The sequence below is a fragment of the Caretta caretta genome, chromosome 14 (genome assembly GCF_965140235.1).
Source record: "Caretta caretta isolate rCarCar2 chromosome 14, rCarCar1.hap1, whole genome shotgun sequence".
In the NCBI taxonomy this organism is placed as follows: Eukaryota; Metazoa; Chordata; order Testudines; family Cheloniidae; genus Caretta; species Caretta caretta.
Genome location: NC_134219.1, coordinates 36,356,769 through 36,376,204, shown reverse-complemented (window position 1 = coordinate 36,376,204; position 19,436 = coordinate 36,356,769). Strand labels below are relative to the sequence as shown.

Here is a 19,436-nt window from a genome sequence, read left to right as displayed (position 1 = left end):
GATGGGGGATCATGTCAGGGTGCTGCTGGGGCATGGGGCTAACCCCAAGGACCTATGAGGGACCCACACTGGGTGGCTGGAGGATGGGGTTCACACCAGAGGGCGACGATGCTTCTTGGTGTCTCATTCGCCTTTCTACCCACACACATGGAGAGTCTGTGCTACCCGTCCTGCGTTTCTCAGTCACTGCTCGCACGCTGATCCTCACTATTCAAAGTCACCTGCAAAGGGATGTTTTAACATTGAGTTTGTGCTTTTATTTAAAATGATGTATAAAGGAAACCTCAATTTTAAAAATCCACCTCCCCTGCTTTTTCTGAACTGGGCAATATCAGGACATCTGAATCAGACGCCCTGAGCTTTGCTGGCAGTTGGAGGCCTGAGACATTTGAACTGTGAGCTCTCACATATTCACTGAAGAAGCAGAGTGTCGGACCGCTAACAAAGACACGTTTTCTCCCAAATGTTCAGTTTTCACTGGATTTGAATAAAGCACAACAAACCGCAAATCTTCAAAACCCATGAGTCAGGTCCCTCCCAAGATCATGAGATTACCTTGCAGATCATGAGATAGATAGATAGATAGATAGATTAGATCGATTAGATAGATGATGGCTTTTTAAATTTGCCTTCTACATTTTGAACTTTTATGAAACAATCAGGTCAAATTTACAAGCTTTCCTCTGCAACCAACAGGCCAAGAAACTAAGCAGCCGTGAATAAATCTATGTTGGAAATTGGAAGGTTTCTAACCATCAGAGAAGTGAAGTTCTGGAACAGCCTCTCAATAGTCATAGTGGGGGCAAACAACCTAATTAATACTAAAATGGAGCTTGATAAATTCATGAATGGGATTATATGATGGGATTGCCTGCAAGAGCAGGGGGACTGGATTTCTCACTAGCCCAGAATGGCCCTTCCAGTCCTGTGTTCCTGTATTTTTATAACTGAAAGCTGAGACTTTCGTGGAATAACATGAATTCAGGAGCTGGGGCTTTCGGAAATGCACCAAAGATTGCAAACCTCATGATGCAATTGTGGGAATTGGCAACATTATAAAATAGTTGTTAAAAACAAAGGAAAGATTCTGGTTTCAGCCAGGTTCTTTTAATACAGACGGGATAAATAATGTAGTATGTTAACCTTTTATTGTAACTTTGCCTTAATAAAAAGGTTTTTTTGGTTTTGTTTTTAAAAGGAAAACAGTTAAATAATCTTACTAAAAACCCTTTACTTTCTTCAGGGTGATTTTATCCCTTTAGAGTCCAGGGACACAGTGATTTTGTGTGTGTTTCTGTGTCTGTGTACATGTGTTCGATGCTTCCGCAACAGAGCTCATAAATAAATATATACTAAATAACAGAAATGCCAGCTCTGTGGATTGTAATCACCACTCTTGTGATATTAGGGATTTTCTTTAAAGTTCCAGCTCCTGGACTCCTGTGATCATGGGAAAATCTCTGCTTTCACTTAGAAAAGGGGGTATGTTTCTTTTAAAAACAAACAAACATAAAAGCCCTCTAAACCACACCAAAACAACAACACCCATGCCAAAGAAACCTGGAAAACAGAACTCCTTAAAGGTTCCAAAAAGTAGAAAGCAAACAAAAGGAACTTCGGGGGACCTTTTAAAACCTCACCCTTTTTAAGTCCATCTTGTGATTTTCCTGTGGTTTAGCTCGTGATTTTTCCTGTGGCAACACTGGGTTCATAAAATCCCATTAACCCTTAACGGCCCCTCACTGGGCATGTGATACAGCAGAAGGGAAGTTCTCGGTCACGCCTTCCCTCATCACGAGGTAGGCAAGAGGACTCCGGAGCTGGGGCTGCAGCGAGGACGAGGAACCAGGCTGAGCTTTCTCTGCTCTCTGCTGGGGGTTTGCTGGACCAGGCAAGAGCTGGAGGGTCACTGAGCTGCAGAAAGAGCCGCCTCCCCCGGCGAGAGGCTCGCTGAGCTGGGTGGGCCTCACTCAGCGTCGTTATTAGTTCGCCCCCCCAGCCTGGACCAGGGCGGCTCCATCCAGTGCGTGTTGCAGCTCGGCTTGGTATTGAGGGGAACAGGAAGGGGCTGGAGCAGCTGAGGCTGGTGTGGATGCTGGGGGGAGCGAGGAGAGGCTCTGCGGCTCCTGGATGGGACTCGATGCTTGTGAGCCCGGGCTGAGCCGCTGCTGCTCCCCAGCGGGGTCTGTGCGGGGAGCGACCTGCATTAACCCCGCTCTGTGCCAGCCGGGGGGCGGGACTTTCTGCGGTGGGTGGAACCAGCCCCTGGGGCAGCCCCGGGCTCCGCCGACACCAGCCCCTGAGCCGGAGCCTGCAGGTGAGGGGGGAGACCCGGGGGAAGGGCCGGGGCCGGGCAGGAAAGTGACTCCGCACCAACGGCCCCTCCTCGCCCCAGCTCTGCTCCCGGGGGTCTGCGAGTCCCGGAGCTGCTGCTGCCCCCCCCCGCCCCCCGGCTCTGCCCCCCTGAGCGCCGGCAGGAGCCGGGCCAGCGCCGGGAGAGCGAACGGGCCGGGACCCGGCCAGGGACCGAGTCTCCCAGCCGAGGGGAGGGGAGAGGGGGCAGGAGGGAGACGGGGGAGAGCAGGGGCAGCAGAATCTGGAAGGTCCCTCTGCAGGGATGGAGCTGGGGGGGAATCGGGGCGTGAAGTGGACTCAAGTCCCATCTGAAACCTCCCCACTCCCCTTTCCCCCCTGTCAGGCCGCAGAACAACATCCACGTTTCACTCCGGATCATCCCGTCCTCCTGCGGGCCAGGGCAGGGAAATGGCTGGAGCGGAGCCGGCTCAGGTAGGGGGATTTCTCAGGGAGCTGCTGTGGGTTTGTCCTGTAGAGAGAGGGGCAGGAAATACACAGGGTAGGGTTGGGGCAGGGAATTTTTATTTACAAGGGGTGTGATGGACCCTGTTCATGCCTGTTACTGGGAAGCAGGAATCTCCCCTCTTGGGTGGAATGAGACCTGACCCTGTGACAAACTGGGGCCAGAACTGCCACATTTGGAGCAGCACCTTTGGGTGACTTTTTGTGGTTGTGAGCGTGCGTACCAAAGGAGCTGTTTCTGATTTGGCCTCTCTCCCTCTAATAATATTACATTAAAGCTCCTCCTTCCACCCCAGGCTTTCACCTACCTGGGAGCTAGGCTGGTCTTGTTATCCACCTTGTACTGATGAGGAAACTGAAGGACGGGGATGTGATGTAACTTTGCAGCCGTGTTGCCCTGTTCTAACCACTAGGCCACACCCCTGATTCCCACGTAGTCTCTCTGCGCTGCTGTTCCCGTAATGCGGATGGGATGACGGCCATGCGTATACGAAGTCGGAAGAGCCGGCAGGTCAAGACAAGGCTGGATTTGATCTTGCAGCATCAGAAGCATTTTCCACAGCCGCAGCTCTCTGATCTGACTGTCCTTACATTGCAAAACAATTGCCAGGAGCTGGGACTGGACGACAGGGGATGGATCACTCAATAGTTGCCTTGTTCTGTTCATTCCCTCTGAGGCATTGGCACTGGCTGGAAGACAGAAGACCGGGCTAGACGGACCATTGGTCTGACCCAGGATGGCCATTCTTATGTCCGGAGCAGCAAGGAAGAGGCAAATCTGGGTGTGATGACAGGGCAGGTGTGCATGGAGCAGTCTGGAATGAGGGACCAGTTGGGATGCAAATCTAACTGGGGGGGTTATGGGAACTGTCAGGACATAATGTGTTGGGGAATGGAGCAGACACACCAGTCTGGGTCCCCAGTGGCTGAGCTGGTGGGATTGGGGCTGAGGCAGCAAGTGCTGAGTGGCGAATGCCTGTTGTTTCAGGGACCGGTGACCTTCAAGGAGGTGGCTTTGTACTTCACTGACCCCGGTCAGAGGGCCCTCTACAGGGACGCCATGCAGGAGAACCATGCGAACGGGACCTCACAGGGTAAGGGAGGGTGTGTTTTCCCATCGTTTGTTAGAAAGGGTCGGTCCTGGGGCCGGTTTTGTTCAATATCTTCATAAATGATCTGGAGGATGGTGTGGATTGCACTCTCAGCAAATTTGCGGATGATACTAAACTGGGAGGAGTGGTAGATACGCTGGAGGGGAGGGATAGGATACAGAAGGACCTAGACAAATTGGAGGATTGGGCCAAAAGAAATCTGATGAGGTTCAATAAGGATAAGTGCAGGGGTCCTGCACTTAGGATGGAAGAATCCAATGCACCGCTACAGACTAGGGACCGAATGGCTAGGCAGCAGTTCTGCGGAAAATGACCTAGGGGTGACAGTGGACGAGAAGCTGGATATGAGTCAGCAGTGTGCCCTTGTTGCCAAGAAGGCCAATGGCATTTTGGGATGTATAAGTAGGGGTATAGCGAGCAGATCGAGGGACGTGATCGTTCCCCTCTATTCGACATTGGTGAGGCCTCATCTGGAGTACTGTGTCCAGTTTTGGGCCCCACACTACAAGAAGGATGTGGATAAATTGGAGAGAGTCCAGCGAAGGGCAACAAAAATGATTAGGGGTCTAGAACACATGACTTATGAGGAGAGGCTGAGGGAGCTGGGATTGTTTAGCCTGCAGAAGAGAAGAATGAGGGGGGATTTGATAGCTGCTTTCAACTACCTGAAAGGGGGTTCCAAAGAGGATGGCTCTAGACTGTTCTCAATGGTAGCAGATGACAGAACGAGGAGTAATGGTCTCAAGTTGCAGTGGGGGAGGTTTAGATTGGATATTAGGAAAAACTTTTTCACTAAGAGGGTGGTGAAACACTGGAATGCGTTACCTAGGGAGGTGGTAGAATCTCCTTCCTTAGAGGTTTTTAAGGTCAGGCTTGACAAAGCTCTGGCTGGGATGATTTAACTGGGAATTGGTCCTGCTTCGAGCAGGGGTTGGACTAGATGACCTTCAGAGGTCCCTTCCAACCCTGATATTCTATGATTCTATGAAACTGTATAGTCCCTGACGTGCCTTGTGCAGCTGCAGCTCTGGGATCGGCCTAGGTCTCCAAGATTTCTGGGATGAGGCCAGAACCTCCATGCCTCCTCCCATGGGACAAGAGATTTGGAAATAGAATGATCTAAATCCTGTCTCCACCTCCTGGGCTTTCAAAGGGGCAGAGGGAGATTTCCCCAAGGGGTCCATGAACGTGGTCCATGAATGTTCCCCCTCCAGCCAAATCCCAGAACATTCTTGCCGTAAATTTTTAGGACAGTTTAACCAACCAGGGTCTTTGCCACTCTGCTGTCTTGTGAACAGGATCTCCGATTCCAAAACCCGACACTGTCTCCCAGCGGCAACAAGAGGAAGAGCCGTGGGTCCCGGATCTCCAAGGCTCTAGGGAAAGGGAGAACCCGAGAGGAGACTGCCCAGGTGAGGAATCCATGAAACTGACACAGACGTCATCGGTGAGTGAAGGAGACAGCCGGGATTCCCACAAAGGCCCCATGAGCACCCCCAGTTCTGCCTCATCCCCCCCCGCCCCAGTCAGGATTGTCCGCAGCGGGGGTCATATCCTCATGGCAGACATCGCTCGTGGCTTCCCACCCACCTTGACCGACAGCTGGCAGAACCTCCCTCCGGGCTGAGTGTTCAGCGGGATGCAGAGATAGAATTGCTCCTCCTCAAGGGAAGGGCTTGACTCCTGATTTTTCAGTCTCCCCAGCAGTTATTTTGGTTTATTTTCTCCCCTTTGCCATTCCCCTCTCTGAGATTTCCTTTCTCCCCAGCGCAAGGAATTGACTCTTGTCCAGATCACCCCACTCGCCTTGGGGAAGTATTCAGGACCCGCAAAGACTCCCTGTTGCGCAAGGGCCCGCGCCCCAGGGAGAGACTGAACACGTGCAAAGACTGCGGGAAGAGCTTCCGTCGGCGGTCCAACTTCCTGGCCCATCAGAGGACCCACGGGGGCAAGAGACCCCACCCGTGCGCCGACTGCGGCAAAACCTTTGGCGCCTTCTCCAACCTCCTGCGGCACCAGCGTGGGCATGCCGGCGAGAAGCCCTACAACTGTCCCGACTGCGGGAAAGGCTTCGGGCACAGCTCGGCCTTGGTCACCCACCGGCGGATCCACACCGGAGAGAGACCCTACGCCTGCGGGGACTGCGGGAAGCGCTTCAACGTGGTCTCCAACCTGGTGCGTCACCAGCGGGGCCACACGGGCGAAAAGCCCTACAAGTGCCCCGACTGCGGGCGGCTCTGCAGCCAGCGCTCCCACCTGGTCACCCACCGGCGGCTGCACACCGGCGAGCGTCCCTACGCCTGCCCGGAGTGCGGGAAGTGCTTCAACGTCAGCTCGGACCTCATCAAGCACCGGCGCATCCACACCGGGGAGCGGCCCTACGCCTGCAGCGACTGCGGGAAACGCTTCAGCGGCAGCTCCAACCTGCTGACCCACCAGCGGCTGCACACGGGGGAGCGGCCCTACAAGTGCCCCGACTGCGGGAAGGGCTTCACCATCAGCTCCAAGCTGATCGCCCACCAGCGCACCCACACCGGCGAGCGGCCCTACAGCTGCGCCGACTGCGGGAAGGGCTTCAGCGACCGGCCCCACCTGGCCCGGCACCAGAGCGCCTCCCGGCGCGAAAAGCGCTACACGTGCTCCGACTGCGGGAAGGGCTTTGCCACCAGCTCCTACCTCCTCACCCACCGGCGGAGCCACACCGGGGAGACCCCCTTCATCTGCGGCGACTGCGGGAAGAGCTTCGCTGTGGTCTCCAACTTGGTGCGGCACCGGCGTATCCACACGGGAGAGAAGCCCTTCCGGTGCGGGGAGTGCGGCCGGCAGTACAGCCAGAGAGCCCACCTCACCACCCACCAGAGGGTGCACACCGGGGAGCGGCCCTACGTCTGCCTGGACTGCGGGAAAGGCTTCAACGTCAACTCCTCCCTCACCAAGCACCGCCGGACCCACACCGGCGAGAAACCCTACGTCTGCCCCGACTGCGGGAAACGCTTCAGCCAGAGCTCCAATGTGATCACCCACCGCAGGCTGCACCACGGGGGGCATGGCGCCCTTGGTGCCGCGGCTAGGGCCAGCCAGCGGGAGTGATCCCCCGCCAGCCTCTCTGGGGCCAGGACATGGGCAGCAGCTGACTCTTGGGCTGTCAGATAGAGCCTTTTGCTGCTGCAGATCCAGCTGTCTGGAGACCCCGCGCCTCCTGCTGATCTGATGGGGAGGCTGGAGAGAGAGACACACACACCCGTCTCCTCCAGGGGAGGGTGGAGTAAGAACCCCCTCCCCCACTTCCACCAGTGCTTCCGTCACCCTGCAGTGGACGACTCCTCTGTTCCCCACGGCACCTGGCCGCTCAGCGCCCTGAGGTTGGGGGAGCAGAGACCTTCTCTCCGGACACCTTTGTTTAGTTTCCTGGTTTCGTGTCCGGGTCACTTCCGGTCCCACGTAAATAAAAAAGTTCCCTCCCTGAAACTTCCTTGTGCTTTCTTGAGAAGCTGGTGGAGCTTGTCTGGAGCCCTGTGTGTCTGGGAGGGGTGGGATTACGGAGCCCTGTGTGTCTGGGAGGGGTGGGATTACGGAGCCCTGTGTGTCTGGGAGGGGTGGGATTACGGAGCCCTGCGTGCTGGGGAGCGGGGTGGGGGGAATTACAGAGCCCTCCTCTTGAGTGCTGGGGAATTAGGGAGGACGTGCTCAGTGGCTGAAGATTATTCCCAGAGTCGGAGGCCAGAAGGGACCATTGTGATCATCTAGTCTGACCTCCTGTGTAACACAGGCCATAGGACTTCCCTGGAATGGTGCCCGTTTGAACCAGAAAAAACATTCCATCTTGATTTAAAGATTTTCAGTGACGGAGACTCCGCCATCACCCTCGGTAAGTTGTTCCGATGGTGAATTACTCGCACTGTTAAAATGTGTGCTTATTTCCCGTCTGAATTTGTCTAGCTTCAACTTCCAGCCACCAGCATGCAGGCAGATCCGTCCCTAGGGTATGGCCAATTGGGGCGACTGCCGGGGGCCCCGCCCTTCGTGAGGAGGTGGGTGCCCGGCACGGAGGTGAGGCAGGCGGGCAAAAGGGGTCAGGAGGCGAACAGGGAGTCGAGCGGCGGGCGGGGGGGAAGGAGGAGCCCCCCTACTAACCTCCCCCTCCCCCCAGTGGCTCCTGCCCATCGGTGGGCCCTGCTGATCAGCGCTTCCCTCTCCCTATCAGCACCTGCCGCCGATCAGCTGTTTTGCAGCATCTGGCACTGGTGGGGAGGGGAGAGGCGCAAGGGTGCAACGCGCTTGGGGGAGGGGGTGGAACTGGATAGGGAAGAGGCGGGGCCGGAAGGGTCAGGGGTGGAAAGAGGTGGAGCAGGGATGGGAAGAAGCAGGGCGGGGTGGGGCAGGAGCTGCGGGGAGCACCCCCCAGCAGATAAGTGCCGACTTGCTATGTCCCGGGCCCCGCACCCTGCTCGGGATGGCCCTGCCTGCGGGGAGATGGGTTATGTGGGGAATTAGGAAGTTGCAGGAGAAGGAACACAGGGCTAGAGCCTCTGCTGGCGGACAGAGTACTGCTCTACTGGAGGGATTGGGGCAGCACTAGTTGATGATGATACCGAGTTCTTCTATAGGGCTATTCATCCAGAGGTCTCAAAGTGATGGAGGTGAATGCCATTGTTGCCCTGTTACAGATGGGGAAGTAACTTGCCTGGGGTCACCGGCCAAGCTGGGGATTTGGGAAGGAGGAGCCTGGGAACTACAGACCAGTCAGTCTGACTTTGATCCCTGGGAAGCTACTAGACCAGGGGTGGCCAAACTGTGGCTCGCGAGCCCCATGTGGCTCTTTTACAGTTCAGGTGCAGCTCGCGGAGCCCCCCCACCCCCCAATCTCTGCCTACCAGACTGCGGGGGAGCTTAGGGCTTCTGCCTTTTGGCAGGGCTAGGGGCTTCTGCCAGAGATGACTGGTGGCTGCTGAAAACAGTGTGGGGGGGCACAATTTAAAGGTTTGCCCCCCGCAACAGCTTGAGTCATGCCCCCCAAGCACACCCCCTCTTATCCTCAGCAGTCCCTCCTACAGCTCCCAGGTGTTTGCTCCGCGTGGAGAGGCAGCAGCAAACACCTGGGAGCTGCAGGAAGGGGTCGCTGCTTTAGCTCCCCGAGGAGAGGCAGCAGCAAAAGCAATGGCTCTCCCTGCAGCTCCCAGATGTTGGCCGCTGTCTCTCCCCACAGCCGCAGCTCCCAGCTTGCCAGCTCCAGCAGCTGCCATGCAAGGAGGTGGTCAGGCAGCACCATGTGACTGAGCAGGGCCTGCAAATCCTGGCAAAAATCTGGGGGGGGGCGGGGCACATGACCCTGTGTGCCCCCCTCCCCATGCGTCACTTCAGGATTCTGTCCAGCAGGAAGGTAGGTCTCGGGACTTCAGTCCCACAGGGCACGCCTGCTAGGGCTTGGAACTTCAGCAGGAGCAGGGCTTCAGCCCTGAGCCCTGGCAGGCATCTCCCATAGGGCTGAGGACTGAGATCCCCCTACCTGCAAGGCTGAAGCCCCGAGCCTTGGCAGTCAAGCCCTGGCTCTTGAACTTCTGAGGATTGTCATATGCGTCTTGGAGGGTCAGTAAGTTTGGCCACCCCTGTAATAGAGCAATGTATAACATTCAATTTGCAAATACCTGGAGGATGAAGGGGTAATCACAAGGAGCCAGCATGGATTTACTAAGAACAAATCATGCCAAACCAGCCTGATTTCCTTCTTTGACAGAGTAACTGGTTTGGTGGATGCGGGAATGTGGTGGACATAATTTACCTGGACTTCAGCAAGGCTTCTGACACAGTCCCTCCGCACACTTTGATAAGTAAGCTGGAGAAATGCTGGCTTGGCAGAACTACCATTAAGTGGATATGTAATTGGTTAAACAACTGCAGACAAAGGGTAATTATGAATTGAATGATGTCAGATTGGAGGAAGGTCTCGAGTGGGGTTCCATAGGGTTCTGTTCCGTGTACAGTGTTGTTTAACATCTTCATTAACAACCTGGATGTAGGACTAGAGAGCGTGCTGATCAAATTTGCAGATGACACATTTTGGAGAATAGAGCTAAAGTTCAGAGGGATCTTGATAAATAGGAGAACCGGGCTATAGCCAACAAAACGAAATTCAAGAAAGGCAAATGTAAAGTGCTGCACTTACGAAGAAGCACCATAGGCACAGATACAGAACGGGGGCTAACTGGCTTGGCGGCAGCACTGCTGAGAAAGACCTGGGAGTTATGTTGGATCAGAGCCTCAATGTGAGTCAGCAACGCGATCCTGTTGCAAAAAGAGCAAATGCAACTTTAGGTTGCATTAACAGAGGCATAGCATGCAAGTCGCAGGAGGTGATTTGGCTCTGGTTAGGCCTCAGCTGGAGTGCTGTGCCAAATTTTGGTCACCAGCGTATAGAAAAGATGTGGAGAAACTGGAAAGGATCCAGAGGCAAGCGACAAAGATGATCAAAGGGATGGAATGCAGCCATCGGAGCCAGGGCCTGCTCCAGGCACCAGCGTTCCAAGCAGCTGCGTGGGGCAGCAGTGCAAAAGGGACCATGGCGGCAATTCGGCGGCAGCTTCTCCCTTTTGCCATCAGCGGCGGCAGTTTTTTTCACTGCTTGGCGCGGCAAAAACTGTAGAGCCGGCCCTGATCTGAGCAAAGGCTGAAGGAACTGGGTATGTTTAGTTTGGAAAAGAGGAGATTAAGGGGGGGACCTGACAGCAGTCTTCAAAGGCTGCCATAAAAAAAGATGGAGAACCATTGCTCTCTCTTGCCACAGAGGAGTTCAAGCTACAGCATAGCAGATTTAGATTAAATCTCAGGAAAAACTTCCTAACTCTAAGAACAATAGGCCCATTGAACAGATGCCTCAGGAGGTTGTGGAAGCTTCATAGAATACCAGGATTGGAAGGGACCGCAGGAGGTCATCTAGTCCAACCCCCTGCTCAAAGCAGGGCCAATCCCCAATTTTTGGCCCAGATCCCTAAATGGCCCCCTCAAGGATTGAGCTCCCAACCCTGGGTTAGCAGGCCAATGCTCAAACCACTGAGCTATCCCTCCCCCCAGGCTGGAGACTGCAGGGGCCAGTGACCTTTGAGGAGGTGGCTGTGTATTTTATGAAGGAAGAGTGGGCTCTGCTGGACCCTGCTCAGAGAGCTCTCTACTGCATGACATCTCTGGAGAACTATGAGACTGTGACCTCGCTGGAGTTTCCAGTTTCTAAACCTGATGTGATCTCCCAGCTGGAACAAGGGGGCGATCCATGGGTCCCAGACCTCCAGGGCTCAGAGGAACAAGAGATCCTGAGAGGTGCCTGCACAGGTGGTGGGATGGTGAGTGAGAATGAGGAACAGAATCCTCAGCAGAAGGATGCTGAGCATGTGGACCTGCACGGGGTATTGTTGCAAAGATCCAAATGGCATGTGTCCAGGAGTTATGAGCAGTGAAAAAGTTGTGAGAGACAGCACAGGCCGGAGGGGCAGCAGGGAAACCAGCCAGAAGAGAAAGTGGATAATATCCATTGATAGTCAAGGAACTCACAAGGACCTCAAGGGAACCACAGGCCAGCTTCTTCACTGGAGGTTTTCAAAAGGAGGCTAGAGAGCCACCCATCTTGGATGGTTTAGACACAACAAACCCTGCATCTTGGCACGGGGTTAGCCAAGATGACCCTTGTGAACACTTCTAATCCTATGGTTCTGTGATTCTATGAATTGAACCCTGGTCCCAGGCCAGTGCCCTCTCCGTTAGGCAATTAGCGCCCCTTATAATGCACCTCTTTTGCATTATTCCCCAAAGGGCTAAATGCCCCCCAGTTGAGGATCTCATCCCTGGCAGAATACTGCAGAACCACTTCAGTGAACAAGCCTGTGACTTTTGAAATGTATTCTCTTTGGCTGTGTTCATTGTCACTTTTTCCCTCAACCAGATTGATCACCTGTGACAGGGAAACTTAGAAGCAACTTTCTAAGGCCTTGTCTACGCAGGGAAGTTATTCCAAATAAGCTAGGGTATGGATGTAAAGCACAAGAGCAATTCTACAATAATTCCCTGTGCGGATGCTTTTATACCATATCAAGAGTGACTTTTTGTGGTTTAGTTTAATCTACTTCCAAAATCATTTGGCAATAGCTGTTCCAGTCTCTTTCCCTATGTAGACAAGCCCTTGGTCAACCACGACTATTTGAGGAAACCAGAGTGGTGATCACAGCCCAGATGCTGGGTGAAGCTAGGCACAGGTCTCTGGAGTGAGACATGGCTGGAGTATCCCTCTTCATGGATAGAGAAGGGAGGGGAGTCCCTCCCATCTGCCTTCTGTGCCTGGGATGATCTTGTTCCTCCCCTGCCATGAAGCAAAGGACTTAGAAGCTGGGGCTGCAGCAAGAAGGCGGAGCCGAACGGGGTCTCTGTTCCTCCGCCTGCCGAGCCAGAGAGCAGTACCAATCAGGCTGGAGTAGGCTACTGCTAGGCTACTGACCCCAGAGACAGGCAGCCGGTGACCGAATGCCCCCTGGCATTCCTGAGAACTGCAAATGCTCTGGGGATGGGACGGGCGTTTGTTTATTTGTAAGGTCTATTCACACAGTAGAATATCTGATGCACAACCAGGTTGGATCTCTGCCGGAAGCTCTTCCCGCAGCCCAGGCAGGGATAGGGTCTCTTGCCTGTGTGGACTCGTCGGTGCGTCAAGAGGGACGAGCTGCAGCTAAAGCTCTTCCCGCACGTGGAGCAGGCGTAGGGTTTCCTCTCCCGTGTGCAGCCTGCGATGGCTGGTGAGCGCCAAGCTGCTGCAGAAACTTTTCTCGCAGTCGGGGCACTTGTAAGGCCTCTCGCCCGCGTGGGTTCTCCGGTTCTGGATGAGAGCGGAACCGTGGCTGAAGCTTTTCCTGCAGTCAGCGCAGCTATAGGGTTTTTCCCCTGTCTGCATCCTCCGGTGCCGGATAAGGCGTGAGTTGCAACTAAAGCTTTTCCCACACTCAGCGCACGGGTGGGGTCTCTCTCCCACCAGGCTGCTCGGCTGGGTTATGCTTTTGTTGAGTTCCTCCAAACCGCCCACATCATGAGTGGATTTATTCTGACTCATCCCCAGCTGGTGTTCTTGCAGCCTTTCTGATCCACACTGAGAATCATAGAATCATAGAATATAAGGGTTGGAAGGGACCCCAGAAGGTCATCTAGTCCAACCCCCTGCTCGAAGCAGGACCAATTCCCAGTTAAATCATCCCAGCCAGGGCTTTGTCAAGCCTGAGGTTCACAGACTTTTCCCTGCTCACAACTCTGTGAAAAGTTCCCTTCGGTTTTTACTGATGGCATCCCATGCAATTCCCCCTGTTCCAGGTTTAGGGACACATTCCCGTCTGATTTTATTGACACTGTCCCATGAGGCTCCCCTGGCTCAGGGCCTTCCTGCTGAGAATTCTCCTTCTTGTTCTCAGCCACCGTCAAGTCACTTGCAGGGACAGAGAGAAACCCCAAATGCGAGTCATTCCCTGTGCCGGGGAGGCAGGGGATCTCAGAGAAGGGCATACCTCAAAACAAAACCAACTGTTCACCTACAGAAATCAGAAGCTGATTTCCCTTCCCCTGGAGGAGAGAGAGAGGAGAGGACCAGTTCTGCCTCTGCATCCATCTGAACACTCAAGGGGAAGGGAGCTAAGGCCAGGTGTCAGTCAGCCGGGGCAGGAAGCCATGAGTAACGTCTGACGTGAGGATACAACACCGGCTGGGGACAGCTCTGACCTGGGTGAGATGAGGCAGAACTGGGGGGAGCTCAGGAGGCCTTTGTGGGAATCCCAACTTTTTACTTCCTTTGTCAATGGGTCATTTTAACCAATTGCTCACCTGTGCAGGTACCCCCTGGACTCTCCCTTTTCTCTGAGCTCTGGAGGTCTGGGATGCATGGGTCTTCCCCTCGCTCCAGCTGGGAGATCATGTTGGGCTTAGAAATCCGACGTCCTGCTCAGCGGAAAGAAAATATGCATGATCAGGGGGAAGTATATCTCCTGATAATATGCCCTATGTAGAACGCTCTATTATTTTGATTCAGCCTCCTTCTGTATGGGGGTGGGGAGGGAGGAGGAATACATGGGAAGGTGGTAATACTCGGGGTGAGAAACGTTTGCATGTATAGGGGCGAGTGTTGTTCCTCTTGTGGGGATTCAGGAATCTTCAGACATGGGCTGACACAGTCTTGGTGCTAAGCCCTTTGTCTGGTTCTAAACCTCCAAAGCCTCTCTATGGATAGGGTGAAGTCCAGGCAGGAAGGGACCAGGGAGTCTGTGTGAATGCAAAGTTCTGTACAGCCCTTCTGCCTCCTTGGGGGAGGGATGCAAAGTTTCTGAATTTCCTGGGAAGAGGGTGTGGGAGTGAGTCTCTCTCACAAGGGTTCTGGGGAATAAAGGGTTGATACTCCCCTGCCCTTAAATCTAAGGGACCAACAGCAGTTAAAAGAAGATCAGAGTAGATAGGGAGAAGTCACTGATTTGGGTGCCTGTCATCACAGATCCTGATATTACGGGGTGTTGCTACGTTTCATTGTCATGACATGATGGGATGCAGCAAGGAAAAGAGAGGGGGGCTCCCACAAACCCAGGAGAGGGGCGGAAGAAAGGAGAGATCCTTCGGGGCCTGGAGGAGAGGATGGGAAAATGTGACTCCCCACATTTTCACTTAAACCCTGAGGACCAGGAAAGAACCCCAAGCAGAAGCAGATGCTGGCACTCCAGAGACTCCACAGCAGCTAGTCACAGAGGGGACAGGCATCCTTACATAGTGAGGTCACTGTTCCCTAATTCTCCTGCATGACATCCCTGTAGAGGGCTCTCTGACTGGGGTCCAGCAGAGCCCTCTGCCCCTCAGTGAGGTACACAACCACCTCCTCGAAGGTCACCAGCCCCTGGAACAACGATGGCAAAGAAAAAAGGTGAAAGAAATTTAACTGGTGCGATTATCAGTGCCCGACACAGGAGCTCTGAGATGCATGAACTGCTCCATTCATCCCAAATGGCATGTTGACCACAGACTCCAAGGTCGACACATTAGATGGCCACACTGTTAACTATTTCAGCTGAGAGTCAAAGCCCATAAGGAAAGCAAGGACAATCATAGCATGAAGATCTGCACTATCTACTGCAAAAGGCACATAAATTGGCCACCACAATTTGGTAGAGTTCCCTCCGAACCTGTATTTTCCAGGAGCCCAGCATCACAGAACGGGGTGCAGGAAGAGATGGGGCCGGCTAGATGATCAGTTCTTGTGAGAGAGAATATCTGATTTTTTGAGTACAAATTATTGGGGAGGGAGGGAAAAATATCACTCACCAAAGGCAATAATATATTTAAGATCCGCCCTGGCAAAAGGGGCCCAAGCATATGGCCCAGAAGTGGGTGAAGGGAAACAGTTTTCTGAACAAAGGGGCGGCCATAGACTTTCTGTCTAATGTGACTTATTGGAGACGAAGGAAAAGCCAGAAGAACCCCTCATGCGAGGGGCAGAAGGACATGCGGCAGTCTACCGCAGCCCTGAAAACAATACGCCCGATGATCTTGGCACATGGACAGAGTTCGTAGAGATATAAAGGTTCGCCCCAGCTCCAAGCTTGACAGCAAACAAGGAGAGTAGCATGGCACCTTGCTAACCTTGTCAGCTTGCACCGAGTCAAACTTGCCAGGCAGCCCACATTCTCTCTCTCTCCATCACTGCCCTGGGTGCTCTCAACTTTTCCAGACTACTGTACCCCTTTCTTGTATACCCCGAAGTTTCACGCACTTAAAAATGACTTGCTTACAAAATCAGACATAAAAATACAAAAGTGTCACAGCCACACTGTTACTGAAAAATTGCTGTTGTTGTTGTTACAATATAATTACAAAATAAATCGATTGGAATATAAATATTGTACTTACATTGCCATGTACAGCATATAGAGCAGTATAAACAAGTCATTGTCGGTATGAAATTTTAGTTTGTACTGACTTCACTAGTGTTTTTTATGTAGCGTGTTGTAAAATTAGGCAAATATCTAGATGAGTTGATGTACCCCCTGGAAGACCTCTGTGTACCCCCAGGGGTACACTTACCCCTGATTGAGAACCGCTGCTACAGAGAAACCCCAGCCACTGTAATATCACAGCAGCCCTTGGACTGGGTCTCTCCACGCCAATACACAGGCAGATCCTCTCCTGCATAGCAGCCTCTCACACCCGGAGGTCATCACGTTACCCAACATGTGCCCAACCCTGCCCTCCTCCCTCGGCTCCAATGAGGAGGGATTCTTGGCTGAGGCTGGCAGGACGGGCCCTGCATTTGCCATGTTGCTCTGGGCAAACCAATCCCAGGTATACTTGAGTGGGAGGCTGTACCTACCAGTGGCTCTTTGCTTTTTCTCTCCCTATAAGCTTTGTTGTCTTCTCTCTTTTTCCTCAGACAGGCCAGACACGCTTGTGACATCTCCTGGAAGAAAGGGGGAGGGGAGAGGGAGGGGAGGGGAGAAAGAAGGTGCTTTTTTACAAACTGCTGCCAATGGCCACCCAACTGCCAGATTTCAGGGCCCAGTCCTGCCCTGCAGATGCTGGTACACCATCCCTGGCACTCGCTCACACAGATCACAGGGCAGGAGGAGGCCCTCAGGCTTGTGGGTTTGGCAGCTACAGTGAGGCAGATGTCAGAGGGGCAAGGCCATGGGCCAGAGAAAAACAATGGCAGCTCAAGGGAGGGGGTGTGTGTGAGTGCAGCCCCAAACCACCAGCTCCAATCATCCCTCCCCGCAAACAGCCTTAATTCCAAACCCCTTCCCACCCCCGCAACTCGCCCCAGCTCCAAACATCTCTCCGCAGACCAGTTCTAAACACAGCCACCAATCAACACCCCAGCTCCAACCACTGCCCCATAAATCAACTCCCACATACCAGCTCCCTGGTCCCCGCACTATCAGACCTCAAACCCCCCCCCCCAGTTAGAATCAGTGTCCAGCACAAATCCAACATCCAAATATCTCCCCCTCACACAACCCCACAAAGCTCCAGTCCCCTCAAACACCAGGCTTGCCACCTGCCCAGATTTTCCCCAGATGAGGGCTCAGCATCATCCCAGATGTTCTGGGGTTTGTACCGGAGAGGTGGCAACCCTAACCACCAGCACCCCCTAATCTGAAACATCCCAGCTCCAAACATCCCCGCCATGCCATCTCCACACCCAGCTCCTGCCCCCCCCACCAGCATATCCCACACACCCCAGTTACAAACAGTGCCCCCAACAACCAGCTCCCAACCTCCCCAGTGACACCCCCTAACCCTCCAGCTCCAACCCCCCCCAGGCATGCCCACACACTCCAGTTAGAAACAGCACCCCCCCCAACAACCAGCTCCCCAGTAACACCCCCTAACCCTCCACCTCCAACCCTCCCACCAGCATGTCCCACACACCCCAGTTACAAACAACACCCCCCCAACAACCAGCTCCCAACCTCCCCAGTGACACCCCCTAACCCTCCAGCTCCAACTCCCCCCACACCCCAGCGATAAGCACCCTCCTCGCACCTCCTAGCTCCAACCCCCCACTTCTGAACACCCTCCTCTCACAACAGCACCCGAGCATCCTACAGCTCCGCACAAACCCCTTGGAGATCCGCTCCCCCAGCTGCCTCCAGGGGGCCCCCGCCGTGCTCCCCAGCTGCCCCCAGGGCTGCAGCAGGCTCCGGAGGATGGGCTCCTAGCACCGCGGGCAGCATTGGCCCTGCTCCGCTTCCTCCCAGCGCTGGGGCCCGGGGAGCGGCGCCTTGCATGCAGCAGCCGCCGGGTTTGAACTGCCAGGGCTCAGGGGAAGGTTTTGCAATGGGACATGGGGGGGTCTCCTTGCCGGGGATTGGTAGGTGCCTGGGGCTTCTCCAAAGGTGTGTGTGGATCCAGCTGTAGTGAAAACCAAATCAAAACCGCCCCAGGCTGGGAAGCTCTCAGGCCGGGGGGGATGGGCAGGGAGTCAGGACACCTGGGTTCTATTCACAGCTGTGTGGGAACAAGGCTCCTTCCAGCCTGAGAAAGTCCCTGTGAGTGTTGCTACCCGACTTGGTATTGAAGGGCACAGGAAGGGGCTAAACCAGCTGGGCTCTAGCCGCTGATGCTGGGAGGGGAGAGAGGGAGGCAGGAGCTGCTGGGGGAAAAGGAAGAGGAATCGGAGCCCAGGCGGACCCTACATCTGAGTTAGTGCTAAAGCCTGGTGGAAGATGCTGCTACCTCTGTTGTGACCTGGGAGCCCGGGCTGAGCAGCTGCTTCAGCGGGGTCTGTGCAGGGGGAGACCTGCATTAACTCCCCTCTGTGCCCAGCCCAGGTGGGACTTTCTCCGGTGCTTGGAACCAGCCTCTGGGGCAGCCCCGGGCTCTGCCGACACCATCCGGAGCCGGAGCCTGCAGGTGAGGGGAGAGACCCGGGGGAAAGGGCTGGGGCCAGGCAGGGAAGTGACTATGCACAGCCTCAGATCTGGCAGTCCCAGTCTCTTGTTATTTTATGCTTTTCTTAAAGCCCCAGGTCCTCTAGTCCAGTCCAGTGTTCTCAACCAGGGGCACATGATATTCCTGGGGGTACACAGAGGTCTTCCAGGGGGTAGATCAACTCCCCTAGCTATTTACCTAGTTTTACAGCAGGCTACATAAAAAGCCTAGTGAAGTCGGTACAAGCTAAAACTTCATACAGACAAAATGAGAAAGGAAGCAATTTTTCAGTACTAGTGTGTGGTGACACTTTTGTATTTTTATGTCTGATTTTGTAAGTAAGTCATTTTTAAGTGAGGTGAAATTTGGGGGCATGCAAGACAAACCAACCTCCTGAAAGGGGGACAGTCATCTGGAAAGGCTGAGAGCCACTGGTCTGGTCCAGTGTTTCTCCCACTTTTTGGAGACTGATCTGCTGCCTTTCTAAACTGTGTCTGGGAGATCTCAGGGCAAACACTGCCCTTCTAGTCCAGGCATTAGGGTGTGACTCTCTGCTGTCATTAAAACTCAGCTGCTAGCCTTCATGGTTGCACAGAAAAGCTTGATGACTTGAGTGAAACCCAAAAGCCTGAATGCCCACAAACAGAATCTGCAATTTTTTTAATTTTTATTTTTAGCAAATGTCATGATTTTGGGGTTGTCTGCACCAAGAGCCAAACTGCAGGAGAGAGCCGCTTCAGGGGGACCATGAATAAGCTTCAGTGGGCTATCCCGTTTTGTCAGAGGAGTTGTCAGGGAGGGGGTGAAAAATAAGACCGAGATGCAGGGAAAAGAAGAGGTGTGGGAAAGACAACTTGAAATATGGCAGATTTAGCCATCTCTGTGCAGTTAGGGCAATAACATGGAGCGGTGAGAGAGAGTGTGTGTGTGGGTTTATTCCTTATTTACACATCTGACACCATTTCTGTCCTGTTGCCCCCCCACACACACACCCGAGCCAGCTACTGCTTCCAGTGATCAGTAGGGCCCTACCAAATTCAGGGTCCATTTTGGTCAATTTCACGGTCATAGGATTTTAAA

At 53.9% G+C, this 19,436-nt stretch overlaps 2 protein-coding genes across 8 annotated transcripts in view; one reads left to right on the top strand and one right to left on the bottom strand.

The window, feature by feature from the left end:
• The window catches only part of LOC125621767 (uncharacterized), a 38,743-nt gene extending 20,793 nt beyond the window's left edge, over nucleotides 1-17,950 (bottom strand). The window contains exons 1-3 of one of the 7 annotated variants that reach the window (XM_075119449.1): nucleotides 17,917-17,950; nucleotides 16,297-16,383; nucleotides 3,126-3,507 (exon numbers count right to left, since the gene is read on the bottom strand). Coding sequence is in view for 4 of the 7 variants with exons in the window: in XM_048819022.2 (XP_048674979.1) it covers nucleotides 1,641-1,712 (72 nt within the window). In the remaining 3 variants the exon portion in view is untranslated. The other 6 variants (XM_048819028.2, XM_048819025.2, XM_048819022.2 and 3 more) reach the window with 6 other exon arrangements.
• The window catches only part of LOC125621491 (uncharacterized), a 49,323-nt gene continuing 31,918 nt past the window's right edge, over nucleotides 2,032-19,436 (top strand). The window contains exons 1-5 of the mRNA XM_075119729.1: nucleotides 2,032-2,317; nucleotides 2,699-2,787; nucleotides 3,806-3,911; nucleotides 5,228-5,341; nucleotides 5,698-6,958. Of these exons, the coding sequence (XP_074975830.1) occupies nucleotides 2,131-2,317; nucleotides 2,699-2,787; nucleotides 3,806-3,911; nucleotides 5,228-5,341; nucleotides 5,698-6,958 (1,757 nt within the window). The 5' untranslated portion in view covers nucleotides 2,032-2,130. The remainder of the gene's footprint in view (nucleotides 2,318-2,698; nucleotides 2,788-3,805; nucleotides 3,912-5,227; nucleotides 5,342-5,697; nucleotides 6,959-19,436) is intronic.